The 16,205-nt window shown below is 37.5% G+C and overlaps 1 protein-coding gene across 1 annotated transcript; it reads left to right on the forward strand.

Annotated features, from left to right (window-relative positions):
* The first annotated feature begins 7,958 nt into the window (after window positions 1-7,958).
* On the forward strand, window positions 7,959-9,752 carry LOC121250478 (1-aminocyclopropane-1-carboxylate synthase 7-like). Its single transcript, XM_041149607.1, has 3 exons — window positions 7,959-8,214; window positions 8,332-8,621; window positions 8,742-9,752. Exons 1-3 carry the CDS (start codon window positions 7,999-8,001, stop codon window positions 9,622-9,624), a joined length of 1,389 nt encoding a protein of 462 aa, XP_041005541.1. The 5' UTR covers window positions 7,959-7,998; the 3' UTR covers window positions 9,625-9,752.
* The last annotated feature ends 6,453 nt before the right edge of the window (window positions 9,753-16,205 follow it).

Below are 16,205 nucleotides of genomic sequence, written 5' to 3' on the forward strand. Positions count from 1 at the left end.
GAGCCCAAATTGTGGTAAGTGGGTTTAATTGTGTGAAGTGGATTCTTTTATTTTGTGTGAGTTGGGCTATTTTTAGTGTGATATGGGTGCAAATTTGGGCCCAACCCGTGTAGCCCATAAATTAGAGTCTAAAAACCCAACCTCTTACCCTCACCAAAACTACGTTGTTTTGGCCTAAGGTAAGTAAAACCCTAAACTTCATCTCTTTCTCTCCCTCCTCCCTTCCCTCCAGCGCTGCACACCTTCTTTCTCCCCTCTTGTTTTTTTCCATTGTCTTTTTCCCTTGGCAGGCAGCAACTATGCCACCACCCTCGTCCATCACCATGCCAACTCCACGTGTTGGCATGGTTCATGCCTTCCCTGCCACTACCAGATCATTGCCCGTCATCCCCAGTCATTGTCGAGTCATCTACACACTATAAATGGCTTCTTTCGGCCATGTGAACGTCGTCAGTCACACCTATCACACACGCGCGCGCGAGTCTGGACACTGTGATCCCCTCCTTTGTGGCGCCCCACGCACTGCCTAGTGTGCCCAATTGCCGCCGATGGTGAGGTTTGTCGCAAGTGGGTCATTCGGCCTATAAATAGGCCAAGTCTCTTCCTCTTCAAAACCATCCCAAAACACCCTCTCCTCCTCTCAAATATTGTCTCATCGCCTTCCTCTCTCTCTAATCTTCATTTTCGTAGCCTTTAAGAGATTTTTCTCCAAGCTCCACCATGAACCACCACTCCCAGCCGTGTTCTAGTGGATGTTCGACCACCCCTGGCCTTCCCCTTCCCTTTCTCAACCTCCTCCTCCCTTGATTTCACCCAACCCATGAGCTAAGGCTCACTTTAAACACTGCTCTGCCTTGCTCCATCACCTGCCGTTGCGAGTTTCCCTTCCTCCACCATACATTTGCATCAAATTTGCCACCCTTTATTTTTTTCCCAATCATAGATCTCCCTATCGTGTCCAGGTCTGCCACTACCTTTACCGCACCACCAATGTTGCTGCTGTGCTCTGCCCCTCTAGACACCACCATAGTAAGTCACATGCCACTCACCTTGTATATTAATCTTTAGGTAGCATCATATCTGCACAGCAACGCGCACACACGCACACTCGCAGGATACTTTAAATCATCACGCTTGATCATTCAAAAATTTCCCTTCCGCTTAGGTAAGTAAAACCCTAGGCTGACCCTTGAAATACTAACGCGGAATAAAGTGTTAAACTGTGTTTGTTGCAGTCTGGTTGTGGTTGGTTAAGTGGCCGAGGGCCCTGTGGAGTGTTGGGATATAATACTGTTGGTGGTGTTGGAAGATTGGAAGTGATGCTCGTGGGCCAGGTGAAGTGTTGGGAATCGCATGTAGTTGTAATTTGTGAATCTGTGTGTTGCTCTGTCATTGTTTGTTATACCTATTGCCATGTCATCCAATAATTGCCCGTCATGCATCTGCATTTTAATTGTTATTATTTGTCATGATTTCATTAGTTATGCTTTGTTCTATGGTTGTGCTGTTAAATAAAAAAAAAAAACTGTGTTTTGGTGTCAAAAGATTAAAAGCATTTTTTTATGGGTGTGTGTGTATTACACCCATAAAAAATGACGACGTTGAGATGGAGCATTATATCGGTGAATCTCCTCTGATCACTCGATAGCGTGTAAAACTAAGTGACGTCTCATGCGCTATCGTCGAGCGACAACAAGCTCTGACGAGATAGTAACGCTCTTGTGCTGATGTTATGGCCTCTCTGCTGGCAAAGGTTAAAGGATGTCTAGTCACGTACGCGTTGGGTACGGAGCTGGACATTACTCATTGCGAATTCACATGCAAGGTCGTTACCCGTGATGTAACAAAGGAAACCAGGATGTGCGGATGATCCTTAAGGGAGACCATGGTGCATACAATAATTAAATGAATGGAAATGTTTATATGGCGTGCGTGACATTTTTTGTAAATTGTTGAGAATGATATTAGCTTTGTGCAATTTTGGTAAATCTCTTATTTTTTCAAATGATGTGATATGTCTTTTTTTTCGTGTTTGTATTTTTATGTGTCATTCTATCTGTTTTACTTACTGAGATTGCGAAATCTCACTGTGGTGTTCCCACTTGCGATTCCACGAAGGATCATTTTGATGCAGAGGACGATCATGAGCTTGGAAGATCGGCCCCACCTAAGGAGTGAAGACCTAAGAACTTTTCCCTTATGCAGCTTGATGTAGCATTTACTTCTTATCTAGTTGGATTAATTCATTGATTATTTTGCTAGAATTTGTAATTTGAATTTTTGGTACTATTATCTATTCAGATTGCCCTTTTTATTTCTCCTCTGCATTTATAACTGTACACTTTTAGTTGCATGCTCGTAGATACTTGCGTTCACGTTATGCTTGGGATGTGTGATCCGTGAGGTCAGCACCTCAACATCACGATTCCCTCCAAATCATACGTGGAGGTCGAGGGCGACACGATACTTGTCTGGTCTATCGATCTAGACCTCAATTTGAATTTCATCTTGCGTGATGTTGTATTTCATTTTAAATTTTGTCATCTCGAACACTTTTGTTGATGTAACATATTTAAAATTATTGATAATTTGAGTGATTAACCTATAAAGTCATAAAATATGTCGCGTCAACAAGTTACATGCGTGAATAAAAATGATAAAATTTAAATGAAGAATAAGTAGTACTATTTCTGATTTGTTATATTAATCGATCCCAACAGTCAGAAGTTGATATTAATTACATGATTATCCGACCCAAAACTCATATAGTTGTAGACTTTCTTAATATATTAAATGATCATGATATATTACATGATCACAATCTTATATATAAACTACATCTTATGTTTCCCTCACCAGCAAGCAATCTATACAATTAATTACGGCCTCCAATGGCTTTTGAGGTCTCACTCGAAGATTCCAAGTGCTGATTTTCAGGCGGGGAAGATGATCATGATGATGGTGATATCATGCATGAGTTAGTAGTACTTCCTTGCACAATTAATATTAGAAAAAGTCATCATGTTTGTTGTATTTTCCTTTTCGTTTTAAGACATGATGTGTGCATGAGGCATCATATTCATGTGTTTGAATTTACGAGGTCTAATTTGTCTGAGGTCTTATTACTAAACAAAGTAGTAGTACTGCACATATATATATATATATATATATATATATATATATATGAGTTCCAACGTACGTAAGCTAGCCATCTTAAATGATTGGAACACTGAGCTAGCGTAGTGCCTAGCTATCATAAGCCTGGTTGGCGAGGAGCTGGATTACACTAGAATCTATATAATTAAAAAGGCCAATTAGAAAATGAAATTAATGCCAAACAGGATATATATATATATATATATATATATATATATATATATAATGCATGCATGGGTAAAGAAATAAAATGATTATTTTGGATCAAATTGAAACCATGCATGCCCCTGATCTTTTATAATTAAAATTAATCCTATCTCTTGGCCTGTGTGAGATGTTCTTGGATCACAATTTAGGGAGTACAAGAGGCTATTTTAAGTATGATATTATTAATTGGTCATTTTTTAGTGGCAAATAATTAATTATTTTATTACAATCTTCCAAGGTACGTACAAATTATTAGGTATACATGATTGGAGTTGAGGCTCTCTTGCAATCACTCCAACGCATTAAGATCTAAGTGTTGAATGTTCTAAAATTGTAAAAAGAAAAGATAGGGAGGAGAAGTTAAAACCTCGGTTTGGATTCAAGAATTACTCAAATTCATCTCATCTTATCATTACAATTATTTTAAATTTTCACACAAAATATAATAAACAACTCAACTTTTTCAAATCCTAAAACAATAATAATATTAAAAAATAATATTCTAAAATATTTTATTCAATTTACAATTTTCATCTAAAACCATCTCATCTCATCTCACTATCCAAATCTCACCTAATAGATCATATCGTGATCATATGCATGCTCTCTTGGTCAATAGAATGTTATATAAATCATTTCATCTCATCACATCTAATCATTACAATTTTTCTAAACTCCCACATAAAATGCAATAAACAATTCTATTTTTTCAAATTTCAAAATAAAAATAATATTAAAAAAGTTATATATTCTAACAATATTTTATTTAACTTTTAACTATCATCTCATCTAATCTATATAACCAAATGAAACTAGCAGTCTCTTAATCGAGATCAGACTCCCCAAAGTTTCTACTACTAGATGCATGTGAGTGATGGCTGCAATAGATGAGGCCGTTGTACCGATTATGAATAAGTACTTGTAGCGCGGTCGAGAAATTGATCTCTTACTTCACATTAACCTTGGATAAGAGCACGTAGTGAAGACAACACTTATAAGGAATATGATAAAGCCACTGAGGATGCGTATCGAGAATTTCTACGTACCGAATTGTGTTTTTTTGTTTTTTGTTTTTTTTTTTTTTTTAACTTAATGGTTTATAATGAAGTATTTTTTAATGAGTTTGTAATTTTTTTAAAAATATTTAAAGGGATTAAAAAAATGAAAATATTAATTAGTCACGATAAACTTATAATTCAACCAATAATGTAAATATATATACACTTATATTTTTGATCGAGGGAGAGTCTTTGAGTGGTCATGGTGTGGGGTTAGGCACATGGTTTGGGCCGGGTAGAAGCAGACACTTCTCCACAAAAAGGTTATTCTTGGCGCATACATAGAAAGTAGAAACACTGGTTTTTAAAGCTCACTGACAATTAAAAACAAAGGAATCAAAAAGTGCAAGTGGATGAGAAAAAAAGCTAAAATATAAGTGCAGAAAGGAATTATATAAATTGATTTTGAATGGTCATGATCTGTAGTTGGTAGTCAAACTAGCTTATGTGGAAGCCGGTGGATCACACTTAATGCTTTACAACTGCAGCCTCAATATTAAGAAATTAAGGACAAAAACATCTTTTGGTGCCACGTATATATGTATATATGTGTGTATAGATAGATATATATATATATATATATATATGCAGATCAAGCATAGTACTATATGGAAAAGTACATGACATTTTGGAAGAGCTGCATGAAATTTCTAATATAAAGACAATTATTGGGGAGTTTCTGCTAAGGCATCTGTGAACACCAGCAGGCAGTACTGCCTACCTCAAAGGTCATTGCATGGATCCGATGGGATTCTCAAAACGTGTTTCTACAAACACGCTAAGAATCATCACTATAAATATATAAACTTTCAGCATATATATATATATATATATATATATATATATGTATATGTATGTATGCCGCGTTGAATATATTAAAGAAGCTCATGAAAGATAGGGAGCGGGTGAGAGAGAAGGCAAATTGCATTACAAACCTCATGCCTATGGCCAATAGACCAAGAGTACTCAGTACATTAACATCTGACCTACCCAATATTCCGAAGTTCTATCTCATTGGCATGGTCCTAGCTAGCATGATCAATATAATCTTTAATTTCCACGTGGCATCTTGCAATTGGTATTATATCTTTCCCACCAGATTCATGCTCATTACACCTTCGGATACAAACAATATGCCAGTTTACCTTTGCCTGCAAAATATTATAGGAAAGTACTACGTACCCCACTGCATTATCTTACCTCATTTTATCAAGCATTATCCATGTACATTAGTTCGTAGTACTACTAATTTCAAACTCATGTATTGTGAAGATCCAAATGGATATATACCGGAATATGGGGAAGCCTAGCTAACTAATTCATTGCATTGATGAGTACTTGTGATAATCAAATGTAAATATTGCAGTACTACTCTGCATATTCTTCCATGGCAATTCTGCATGCAGGTGGTAATATATATGCATATGCAAATTAATTAAGACAAAAAACACATTCTTTTTGCTTGTAGTCCATTTGAACAACAAGCAGTGACATAGTAATCTTGGCCCGGAAGTACTTTCCAACAAGTTGACATTGGTGAGCTAGCAGCTGGGGTGTTGACAATAATAAAGAAAATGCTCACATCTTAACCTTTTGTAAGCCGCCCCGTGATTTCATTTTCCGGTTTTGGTTTAGAACAGTACTTTATGTTGGGAAAAAGACGCATTCCTGAAGGACACTTGTAAGCAGCTCGATCCCTATAAAGCCATGCATTAATTGGCCTGTCATGTTCATCTATATGTGCAATTCTTAATGTCAAGGGTGCTTCCCATGACATTCTCCCTAGAAGCTAGCTAGCTAGCTCCCTCGCAGTTGGAATCCACTTGGAGTTTGGACATGACAAACACCTGACTTTCTCGGCAATGAGCTTAATTTGCGTGATGAGATTGCTTTCCCTAGCTACCTAACACACTTAACTTATTCATTAACTATATGATTATATATATTATATATATATATATTTAAGAGCTTTTGATGGCTGAAAAAAAGCCAGTTTAATTTGGTGATCCCCCACTCTCCCACATCATTGACTATAGATGGAAGAAACTGTGAATAGAACTGCTTGATTATCCTTTTGGCAATCCAAGTCTTATTTTATTTCGGGAAAGACAACTTCAAAACAGTCCTTCCCCCATTTTTCTGAGACATATTAGTCTGCAATAATGCTTTAGTTAGCCATAAGCCGAAGCTCAAGAAGCATCATGAGGTTATATTTTAATATTCCAACAACTACAGGCTTTCTAACCAATGATTTGGGCAGCTTCTTTAATTTTAACATGGAGAGTTAAAAAAGGGCCTTCCAGTAAGAAAAGATATATATATATATATATATATATATATATATATATATATATAGTACTGTAATTTCGTGCCCATGATAATGCTGCCGTTTTGAAAATTTAAAACAAAAAGTGATCATAAGAAAAATGATATAATATTGAAATCCCATATCTGTTGAAGACCTTCGATTGATACTTGTCCCTCCCTTACAGGCCGAAAGTCGCCGAACAGTCGTCATAATCAATCCATTCACGTTCTCTTTCTCTCACTAGGCTGATTGGATTCAATATCTATCAATATTAATGCAAATCTCATGCCGTTGAGTACTTGCACATGGATATCCATGATATATCTTGAGCCCCACGTCGTTGATCGATCGATCTAATATTGCAGCATATTCTCCTCATTATTAGTTTATCTTAATGCATTCATCTTTTTTTGGGTTCTGAATGTTGTTTAATATTCCACAAAAACGACACAATCTTGACAAATATCTATACTCTTGTATAGGCTGTATACTGCATGCACACACATAGCATTACAGTCTTCAACATAAAATCTACGTACGTATTATATTATATATGTGTAACTTATTTAAGCCATGTTTATAGCATGCATGTTCATTAATTAAGGCGGAATATTTATGGATGATGATCTATAATCTTGTATATAATTAGAACATTATAAGAAAGTACTGCAACTGATCAAGAACAAATCAAATCTTGTAAACGATACTAGATCACGAGAACACAGCGCGGGCCTGCAATATTCCTCAAAACCCGATTGAGGTTATAAATTTTGTTGTTTGGAATTAATACATGTGTGGGGCCATCAGATCTTCCCGGAGCTTATACTTTGTCACAATTTTGTTAGCAAATCATGAGAATCTTAATTAATCTTGCGTAAATTGGTATCTTTGTCAGGTCATCAGAACTTAACTCCTCATCAACCACCATTATATATATTCGTATGGATCTCATGGAGATTGGACAAAGAAAGCTTTGACAAGATGACACAAGCTAACAGTTGTCACATATATACATAACAAGTATATCTGTAAAAAAGTTTGATCTTGCTTACACTACAGAATCAATGATTGATATTATTTCACTCTCTCTCTCTCTCTCTCTCTCTCTAATATTTTGTTTTTCTGAGCTGATGAAGGACCTTTTTATGTCATAGGCTTTCTATATATAAGGGGGTCTTAGACTGAAGTTTCATTCAGCAGCGCTTTCAGCACTCTTCTCTTATCTCTTATCTCTCATAGCCATAGCAGCTTTCTACTCAAAATTCTCAAATGCAAAAGAGGCTTCATTATTTACAAGACAAGCTAGTTATGGCTATAGAGATTGAGCAACCTTCTGCTCATGTGGGGCTATCAAAAGTTGCAGTTTCTGACACTCATGGGGAAGACTCCCCGTATTTTGCCGGCTGGAAAGCATACGATGAAAACCCTTATGATGAACTTAGTAATCCATCGGGTGTCATACAGATGGGGCTGGCAGAAAATCAAGTGAGTATCTGCAAGAGCTTTCATAAAAAGTGCAGAAGCAAAATTAGAAAATTTGTTGATTTCACTTCCTCACTTCAAAGAATTTGCATGTAACTTTCTTTGTTGTTTCTTAAACAGGTTTCATTTGACTTGTTGGAAGAGTACCTAGAAAAGCATGCAGAAGCCTCTAGCTGGGGAAAAGGTGTCTCTGGCTTTAGAGAGAATGCTTTGTTTCAAGATTACCATGGACTTCAATCATTCAGAAAGGCAATGGCAAGTTTTATGGAACAAATAAGAGGGGGGAGAGCAAAATTCGACTCTGAAAGAGTAGTCCTGACTGCGGGTGCGACTGCTGCTAATGAGCTGTTGACCTTCATTCTGGCAGATCCTGGAGATGCTTTGCTTGTTCCAACCCCATACTATCCAGGGTAAGAAAAAGTTATATATCCTGCCTCATGAAACTTCTCATCACTTTCAAGTTCATCAGATCATGTGTTATCATGTCCATTTTGTTGAACTAATGTCAATTTATGATTCTATTATTCCAGATTTGATAGAGATTTAAGGTGGAGGACGGGTGTAAAAATTGTACCAATTCACTGCCACAGCTCAAACAATTTTCAGATCACTCCACAAGCTTTAGAAGCTGCATATAATGATGCAGAAGCCATGAACATCAAAGTGAGAGGGGTGCTAATCACAAACCCTTCAAACCCATTAGGAGCAACAATCCAACGGTCAACTCTTGAAGAGATTCTTGACTTTGTCACTCGCAAGAACATCCATCTTGTCTCTGATGAAATCTACTCAGGATCCGTTTTCTCATCGTCTGAATTCATAAGCGTTGCTGAAGTCCTTGAAGCCCGTCAATACAAGGATTCAGAGAGAGTACACATTGTTTATAGTCTTTCCAAAGACCTCGGCCTTCCAGGTTTTAGAGTTGGGACAATATATTCCTACAACGACAAGGTTGTGACTACAGCAAGGAGGATGTCGAGCTTCACCTTAATTTCTTCTCAAACACAACATCTCCTGGCCTCCATGTTGTCTGACAAGAAGTTCACAGAGAATTACATAAAGACAAACCGAGAGAGACTAAGGAAGAGGTATGAAATGATCATTGAAGGCCTAAGGAGCTCTGGGATTGAGTGTTTGAAAGGAAATGCAGGGTTGTTTTGCTGGATGAATCTAAGCCCATTGTTGCAGAACCAAACAAGGGAAGGTGAATTGGCTCTTTGGAACCCTATGCTGCATGAAGTGAAACTAAATATATCTCCAGGATCTTCTTGCCATTGTTCTGAACCAGGTTGGTTCAGGGTGTGTTTTGCCAACATGAGCGAGCAAACACTACAGGTTGCACTGAAAAGAATTCAAAATTTCATGGAACAAATTAGAGAAAGAGATGGAAATCTAGTAATCTCTTCTCAGTGATCTTCATTTTTTTTTTTTTAAAAAAAAAAAGAAAAAATGGTTCTACCCATTTTGATTCTTTGGATGACAAAACCCATTTCAACATTTGGGATTGTCTCATGATTAGTACTTATTATACTCATGATGTACAAGAGAATGAACTCGAAAGTATTATTGTTTTCTTGCTTTGCCAAAAGCAAGTTCCCAGAAGTTCCATTTGTATATTGATCAAAAGTAAAAAGTACCACTGCATGCTGAACTTTTTCTCTCTCAATTACAAGTATTTTATGAAGAATTTCTTGATACATCCTGCACATTATATATAATTTATTTTGAGAAATCATTGGTATATCAATTAGTATAAATAAAAAAATACTATTAATTTTAATATTTTTTTACAACTGTAATAAATACTACTGCAACAAATGATATCTTTATGCAGATACGGTTTGTTTCTGGGTTTGCAGCTAATTAAACAATGTAGTACTGGAGATCGATCATCGGAACTAATTATAAATTCTTACCTTTGAAAATTCATGTGTAGGTATAAAGCTGATGATCAACTTGTCATGGTCATGTCAGGCTTACCTAATCTTGCTCGATTAAGATGTGATTAGATATATATAATATCATGCTTTGCTTTCCTTAAACAACGATGCTTTACACCAAGCAATAGTCAACCACGTGATACCGTTCGAAATTAGTGCATCAGTGACCAAACCTGATCAAGCTTAAACTAGAGGCAGCAAACAGATTTGGCTAAAATTAAATACAGATATATCATGAAGACGACCTTATCATAATATTTAATAATCCTTTAACCAAGGGTACTGTAAATTATAAGCATAATCATAATCATTTTCTTATATATCTTATGATTTGCCATATATATATATATATATATATTGATCTTATATATATTTGGAGATAATTATTATTTTTTATTTTTACTACTATATAATTTAGAGATGACATGATCAAAACGATGGTAATTAAAACTTACCAATAAAGTTATTGGTATCGGGTGCGAAAGTAAATAGTAGATGATGTATAGAATTCTTCTTTTTCAAAATATTTTTGACGGTCTCTTTCATGCTAGCTAGCTATCCCACTTTGGGGTTTGGAACATATTTTTAAATGAAGTTTAAATTAGTTTAATCTTACTTTAATTAACAACTTTTTTTTTTCTAAATTCAACTAGTTATAATTATTAACAATCATTTTCTGATACATTAATTTAATGATTCAGTTGCTTTTATCATCTCTCAAGGCAAGTTTGGCAACAAAACGTTCTTAATTGATCTGTACTGTTAAAGTGCGTAATCACCTAATTAAAAGACTTAATTCCATGTCAAACATATTATATATATATATATATATATGTTTTAATTAAATTTAATTAGTTTCCCATTATGTGTACGTATATAGTGGTAGTAGTCATTAATTTTTCATTTATCTTAATCCAAATTGCTTAATTGTGGGTTTAAATGCAAGAAGGTCGAAATCATGCTCATGAGACTTTCAACTATTATTAAATCCAAATTATTTTTGGGGAATATTCGTTTAAAGCCCTATGATCTGATCTATGATTTATATAAAATGATGCCATTTTAATTATATGGTTCACTTACACCCCAAAAAAATCTAATTTATTTGCATTATTAACCTTGTTTTAATTACGACCTAATTAGATATCACTCGTTTCGTCTTAATATTAAAGAGCAGAGAAAAATATAATTCATAATATATACAAAAAAAAAAAAATGGATAAGAGTTAATTAAGGACACTTCGATCATGTCCAACCAAACAAAGCAAATCGACCGATCACAGCCGTACGTACGTCCCTCATGCAGTCACCCACCTTGGCTCACAAGGGGCAAATGTGGACAGAGATATTCATTAATGATATCTACGCATCACATTTTATAATATATTTCATAACATATATTTTAAAGTGGAGGTATTTTTGTAAAATAATGTTATTTTTATAAAGTATTTTACTAAAATACCATTTATTTTAAAACATGTTTGTGTAATATATTATAAAAAATTATGTGTGTTTATCATTTTTCAATTCAAATAATTGATAATTTTGAATACTAAATTGTTCATTTTGGTAGTTTTAGGTGCAATTTGAAATATGATGTGTTTGAAGGGGTATAAAACGAAATTTCCCTACTATTTGCTTAAAAGTCTAATAGGTCCGGCCTCTCATGTGTTTTATTAAGCTTTTTTACTCCTTAGTTTATATGATTAATTAATTAATTTGCAAAATTATCAATATATATAGTCCCTTCGTCAAACCTTTGATGAAGAAACCATTAGAAATGTCACATTAGTATTAATAATGGTTTGCGTACGGGCATGTCACATGACAGATTAGATATATATTGTTATGTGTATAAAATTTTATAAATAGTATATAAAAAAAATTCATTTAAAAGCCAAAAAGTTGAAAGAAATACAAGAAGAAAAATAAATAGAATAAAACAAGACCAAAAACATAAATACTAAAAAAAAATGCAATCTAAAAAATCCCTTTGCAGAAGGGCTTGGTCTTCCCCAACTTACCATTAAAAAAATGGAAGTTTCATCTATTAAGTTGTCTCATTTTTCCAATAATAAAGGAGGAAAAGTCTACGCTTGTTCTTCTAGTCCAACAACAAAGAGAAGAGCAAGACATGATATTGCATCTTGGGGAGTTCTTCAAGTTTAAAAAAAAAAAAAAAAAAAGGGCTGGCTATCTCCCCTTGTTAAAAGAAAAATGATTTTGTCACAAAGGAATTTTATAAAAGTAAACACATAAACTATCATAGCTTGATGTGGTATGTTAGATTATAAAGCTGTTTTTATTTAATGTAAAATAGATATAATGTATTATGCATGTCTTCACATGTTTGATCTAATGGCAATTAGAGTCATATATATATCAACAATTTCTGCAGTACATTGACATTTCTCATAGATCATTTGGGAAGCAGCAAGTAGTCATGTATTGCATTCTTTTTGTGTTCCCTCCAAATTGTTCTGTGAGGCTTTGAACCAACATCTCCTAATTTTATAGGGGAAGAGCATCTTCAACTATAGAGATCGGGAGAAGAGAAGGAAACTGAGGGCACATGTAATCACGCATGCATTTTCTACCTGAATTCATAATGTAAAGACCCTAAGAAACAAATTTACCTAAAGTTTAGTCACATCTTCCATCGGCTTTCAAACCATTAAGTTACTTTCCCATTAGGCAATAACTCGTAACTTGATGAAGGCATGAAATGCAAAGAAAATCATACAAATTAAAGAGTATAGGTTGTTTGGATAAAGAAAAATTCTAGATATAAAACTCACACTCCTGCACACTACTTAAAAATATGTGATTTTATTCATTTACCCTCTTATTTCATGAAATATAAAATATTTATGTCAGCCTGCCACTTCTCGAAAGCACGCTTGGCGATATAGCACAACTTTCGCCGCTCCTTGACCTCCTCCTCTAGGCGGTCATGATATGCCACAATCCACGCCGCCAGATCATTAATGCCCTACAAAAGAAAATGAAACAACCCAAGTAAGAAATTGCGTGGAAGCACAACAAGAAGAAAAACAAGCTGCATGGTACCTCAGAAAACCTGTCTTTTAAATGGTTAGCCATCTGAGCAATGGCTTCAGGTTGGGCATTGGCAGAAGTAGAGGAGGCATCGCCACTGGCATCACCACCAATGATCTCCCTAGGGCTAGGAACAACCCCGAGCTAGGAAGCCTTCGCAAGCCTCAAGGTTGAATCCACCACCCTCTCTAGCAAACCCCTGAGGTGTATAGGTGGAAGGGGGACTTGGCGTAGGCCAAGTCAGCCTCGATTAGGCAAATATCTTCTTGCAAAAAATTGCTCCATTCCTCTTCGAATAGGGAATCGATGTCTCCCTTAAAGGATAGGATACAGAGGGGAGGAAAAGATAGGCCTTCCCCATTGCCAACCAACAAAGGGGTACTTCCCCCAGAGAAATGACTGGTAAGGTCTCTGGGGCAGGTTGTTTTGCCCCCGCCTCAATGTGGACATCCTCACAGCAAGAGGATGTACGCCCAACTACGTCACCCTGATCAGCAGCCCTGACGCCCAAGTTTTCACGAACATCCCCAGTTGGGGAAGGAATGAGATCGTCTGCCATGGGTGGGTGAACCCCTGCGCCCGTGACAACATCCAAGTTAAGAGTAGTCACAATCGCAGCATCCAGCTCACCCTCCCTCACTCGACCTTCAACAACTGGAAATTCAAATGTAAGGTTGGCTACCAATGGGCGTGCCGGTCGGGGGGGTTCAACTTGGAAAGTGGCAGCCAAATCGAAGAGGGCAATGCTGGCCAAACTTTCAGCATCTCGCAGGCCAAAAGAACGTGGCCGCGCAGAGGAACCGCAAGGTACTGGAGTGCAGCAGTAACTGGCGGGGTGGGCAGATGAGCTTGACCGCCCTCCGAGGGTGCATCAATTTCCTCTAACTGCGGCATAGGGAGCTCATTGGTGGCTGGCTGCATAGGCGTCTAAGTCCGGGCACCTTCCAAGGGCGCCAAAGCTTCCATAGGCAATGACATGGGAAACACAGCTATGGCGGGCGACGTGGATGTCTGGGCATGGGCACCCTCTGAGGACGCCAGAGTTTTCTTTTGTGGAGGCGATGAGGGAGGAGAATTTTCAGAGCGAGCTCTTTTTCTCTGACTTTTATCGTCATTCTTTTTCTTGCTTCTTGTTTCTTACTTCCCTCTTCTCTTCACTTTCTTTCTTCTCAGACCTTTTCTTCTCTTTCTTTCCTTGCTCGGACTGGCCATCCTCCTTATTTTTCTCAGAGGGTTTTCGTAAAGGAGCAAGAATTATATCTGAAATCATGAACGAAAGCCCCTGAACATGGGAGCAATTGGGGGACATCAGAAATCGATCAATGTAATCAGGCGTCAGCAAAAAATCAGTCCAAAGATCTTCAGGGTGGGCCGCAGCCTAAGAACGAACAATCTTAATTTGGGCCAGCTCCCGATGCGACAAAGGCGGCATGGTTGCCCACAAACTCTTATCTTCAGGAAGAGGGCGCCAAATCGCCTTAACTGGAAAATCTCGGAAAAGAGCTTCTTGGGCAAGAAAGTCCCAGCCCTGGCCAATGATAAAGAAAAACTTGGTTGTCCAAACTTTGGTGTTAGAATACCGAGTTTCAAATCGGGCCAAAGTTTGCCCTTTATCTTTCTTGTCAAAGCTGGCAACATTGCCTTTGGTGGCTGACGTTGTAGAAAGCCAAAAACTCTCAAGCGGTCGGGTTGGGGTAAAGGTCCCCAAGAGGCTCCAAGACCATACGGGAAACAATGCAGGTATAAAGATAAGCCCTCAATGCAAAAGGATGGAGTTGAGCGGGCGCTGAGGAAGTCCAAGATGTCGCCAAGGGGGAGACAAAGGGAATTCTCAACCCATGGGAAATCAAGGACGTGGTCAGAGTAACCTTGCCTGCAAAACCCTCATCATCACAACACCCCGATGGGGGAACCTTCATCATCGCCTCCTCATGGATGCGATATTCTTCCCGAATCTCGGGAAGATGCTTCTCTCGAAAGGCTGAACGCCACCCATGCCCATCGAAGGTTGTGCCCTCCGGGACTTGAAAAGGTTGTACAGAGCTGTCACCATGTTTAGCCATGAAAACTGGAAGAGAAAAGAAGCAAGAAGACAAAGAAGACAGAATGGGAAAGAAACAAAAACAAGAAAGGAAGCACGGGCAAGAAAGGCACAAGGGGGAAAATTGAGCAGAGAGAATGATGAAGAAGATAAAGAAGGGGTATTTAAAGAAGGGCGAATACGAAATGCTAGCAGCGGTAGACATCATGGCCTGGCATTGAATCTAAAGAGTAACCGTCACACAAAAGCCCTCTCCCATTTCGCCACGTCAGCAGGAAATCATGGGGGCTCCTCTATTTTTGAAAAAGTGAAACAGCATAGGAAGATGCATATGAAAGACTGACGGATACTCAATAGTTCATAGATGGGATGGGCTTGTCCCAACAGCCTTCTTATGCGCATGCGCCTTGTGCATAACCAAGCCCGTGGTAAGCCATTAAAAGATTTAGGGTTGGAAATAAAGAGGGGACCCATAACGAGGTTCACGACACTTATGAGGCAACAAGATTTATCAACATGAATTCCCTACACCATGGGGCGAAGAGAATTAGCAAGGTAGCTGGAGGGCCTATTTTAGTTGAGGGCCCATTATGTGTTAAAAGCTCAATATAAAAGAAGCTCAGTATAAAAGGCTCTTTGTTAACCGAAGGGAATTAGAGAGTCCAAGACCCAGCAAAGTCACACACACACCGCATGCCACTTTTCACAGGAAGATAGAGATTTCATGCAGATACGTGATCAGTTCGGTTATTGGGTAATGATCCACACCGATAAACTCTGCACTAGATAGACATCACCTCGGAATCTATATATACCAGGTAACCCTTGATAGTAAGGGATCGATCTCTCTCTTTTGAATTCTGAATTGTTTGTTAAACTTACTGACTTAAGTATCGGAGTTTTCTCAGGCGTATCACGCCGAAACTTCTTGTCATCACGCAAGTGAACAGTTGCAA

This window comes from Juglans microcarpa x Juglans regia, chromosome 2D (assembly GCF_004785595.1).
Source record: "Juglans microcarpa x Juglans regia isolate MS1-56 chromosome 2D, Jm3101_v1.0, whole genome shotgun sequence".
NCBI classification, from domain to species: Eukaryota; Viridiplantae; Streptophyta; class Magnoliopsida; order Fagales; family Juglandaceae; genus Juglans; species Juglans microcarpa x Juglans regia.

What these genes read in the sequence shown, in the direction of transcription:
- LOC121250478 (XM_041149607.1), top strand. Translation starts at nt 7,999, where the DNA reads ATGCAAAAGAGGCTTCATTATTTACAAGACAAGCTAGTTATGGCTATA. An exon ending in TGGGGCTGGCAGAAAATCAA is followed by an intron (nt 8,215 to 8,331) that starts GTGAGTATCTGC and finishes TTTCTTAAACAG; the next exon opens with GTTTCATTTGACTTGTTGGA. An exon ending in CCAACCCCATACTATCCAGG is followed by an intron (nt 8,622 to 8,741) that starts GTAAGAAAAAGT and finishes CTATTATTCCAG; the next exon opens with ATTTGATAGAGATTTAAGGT.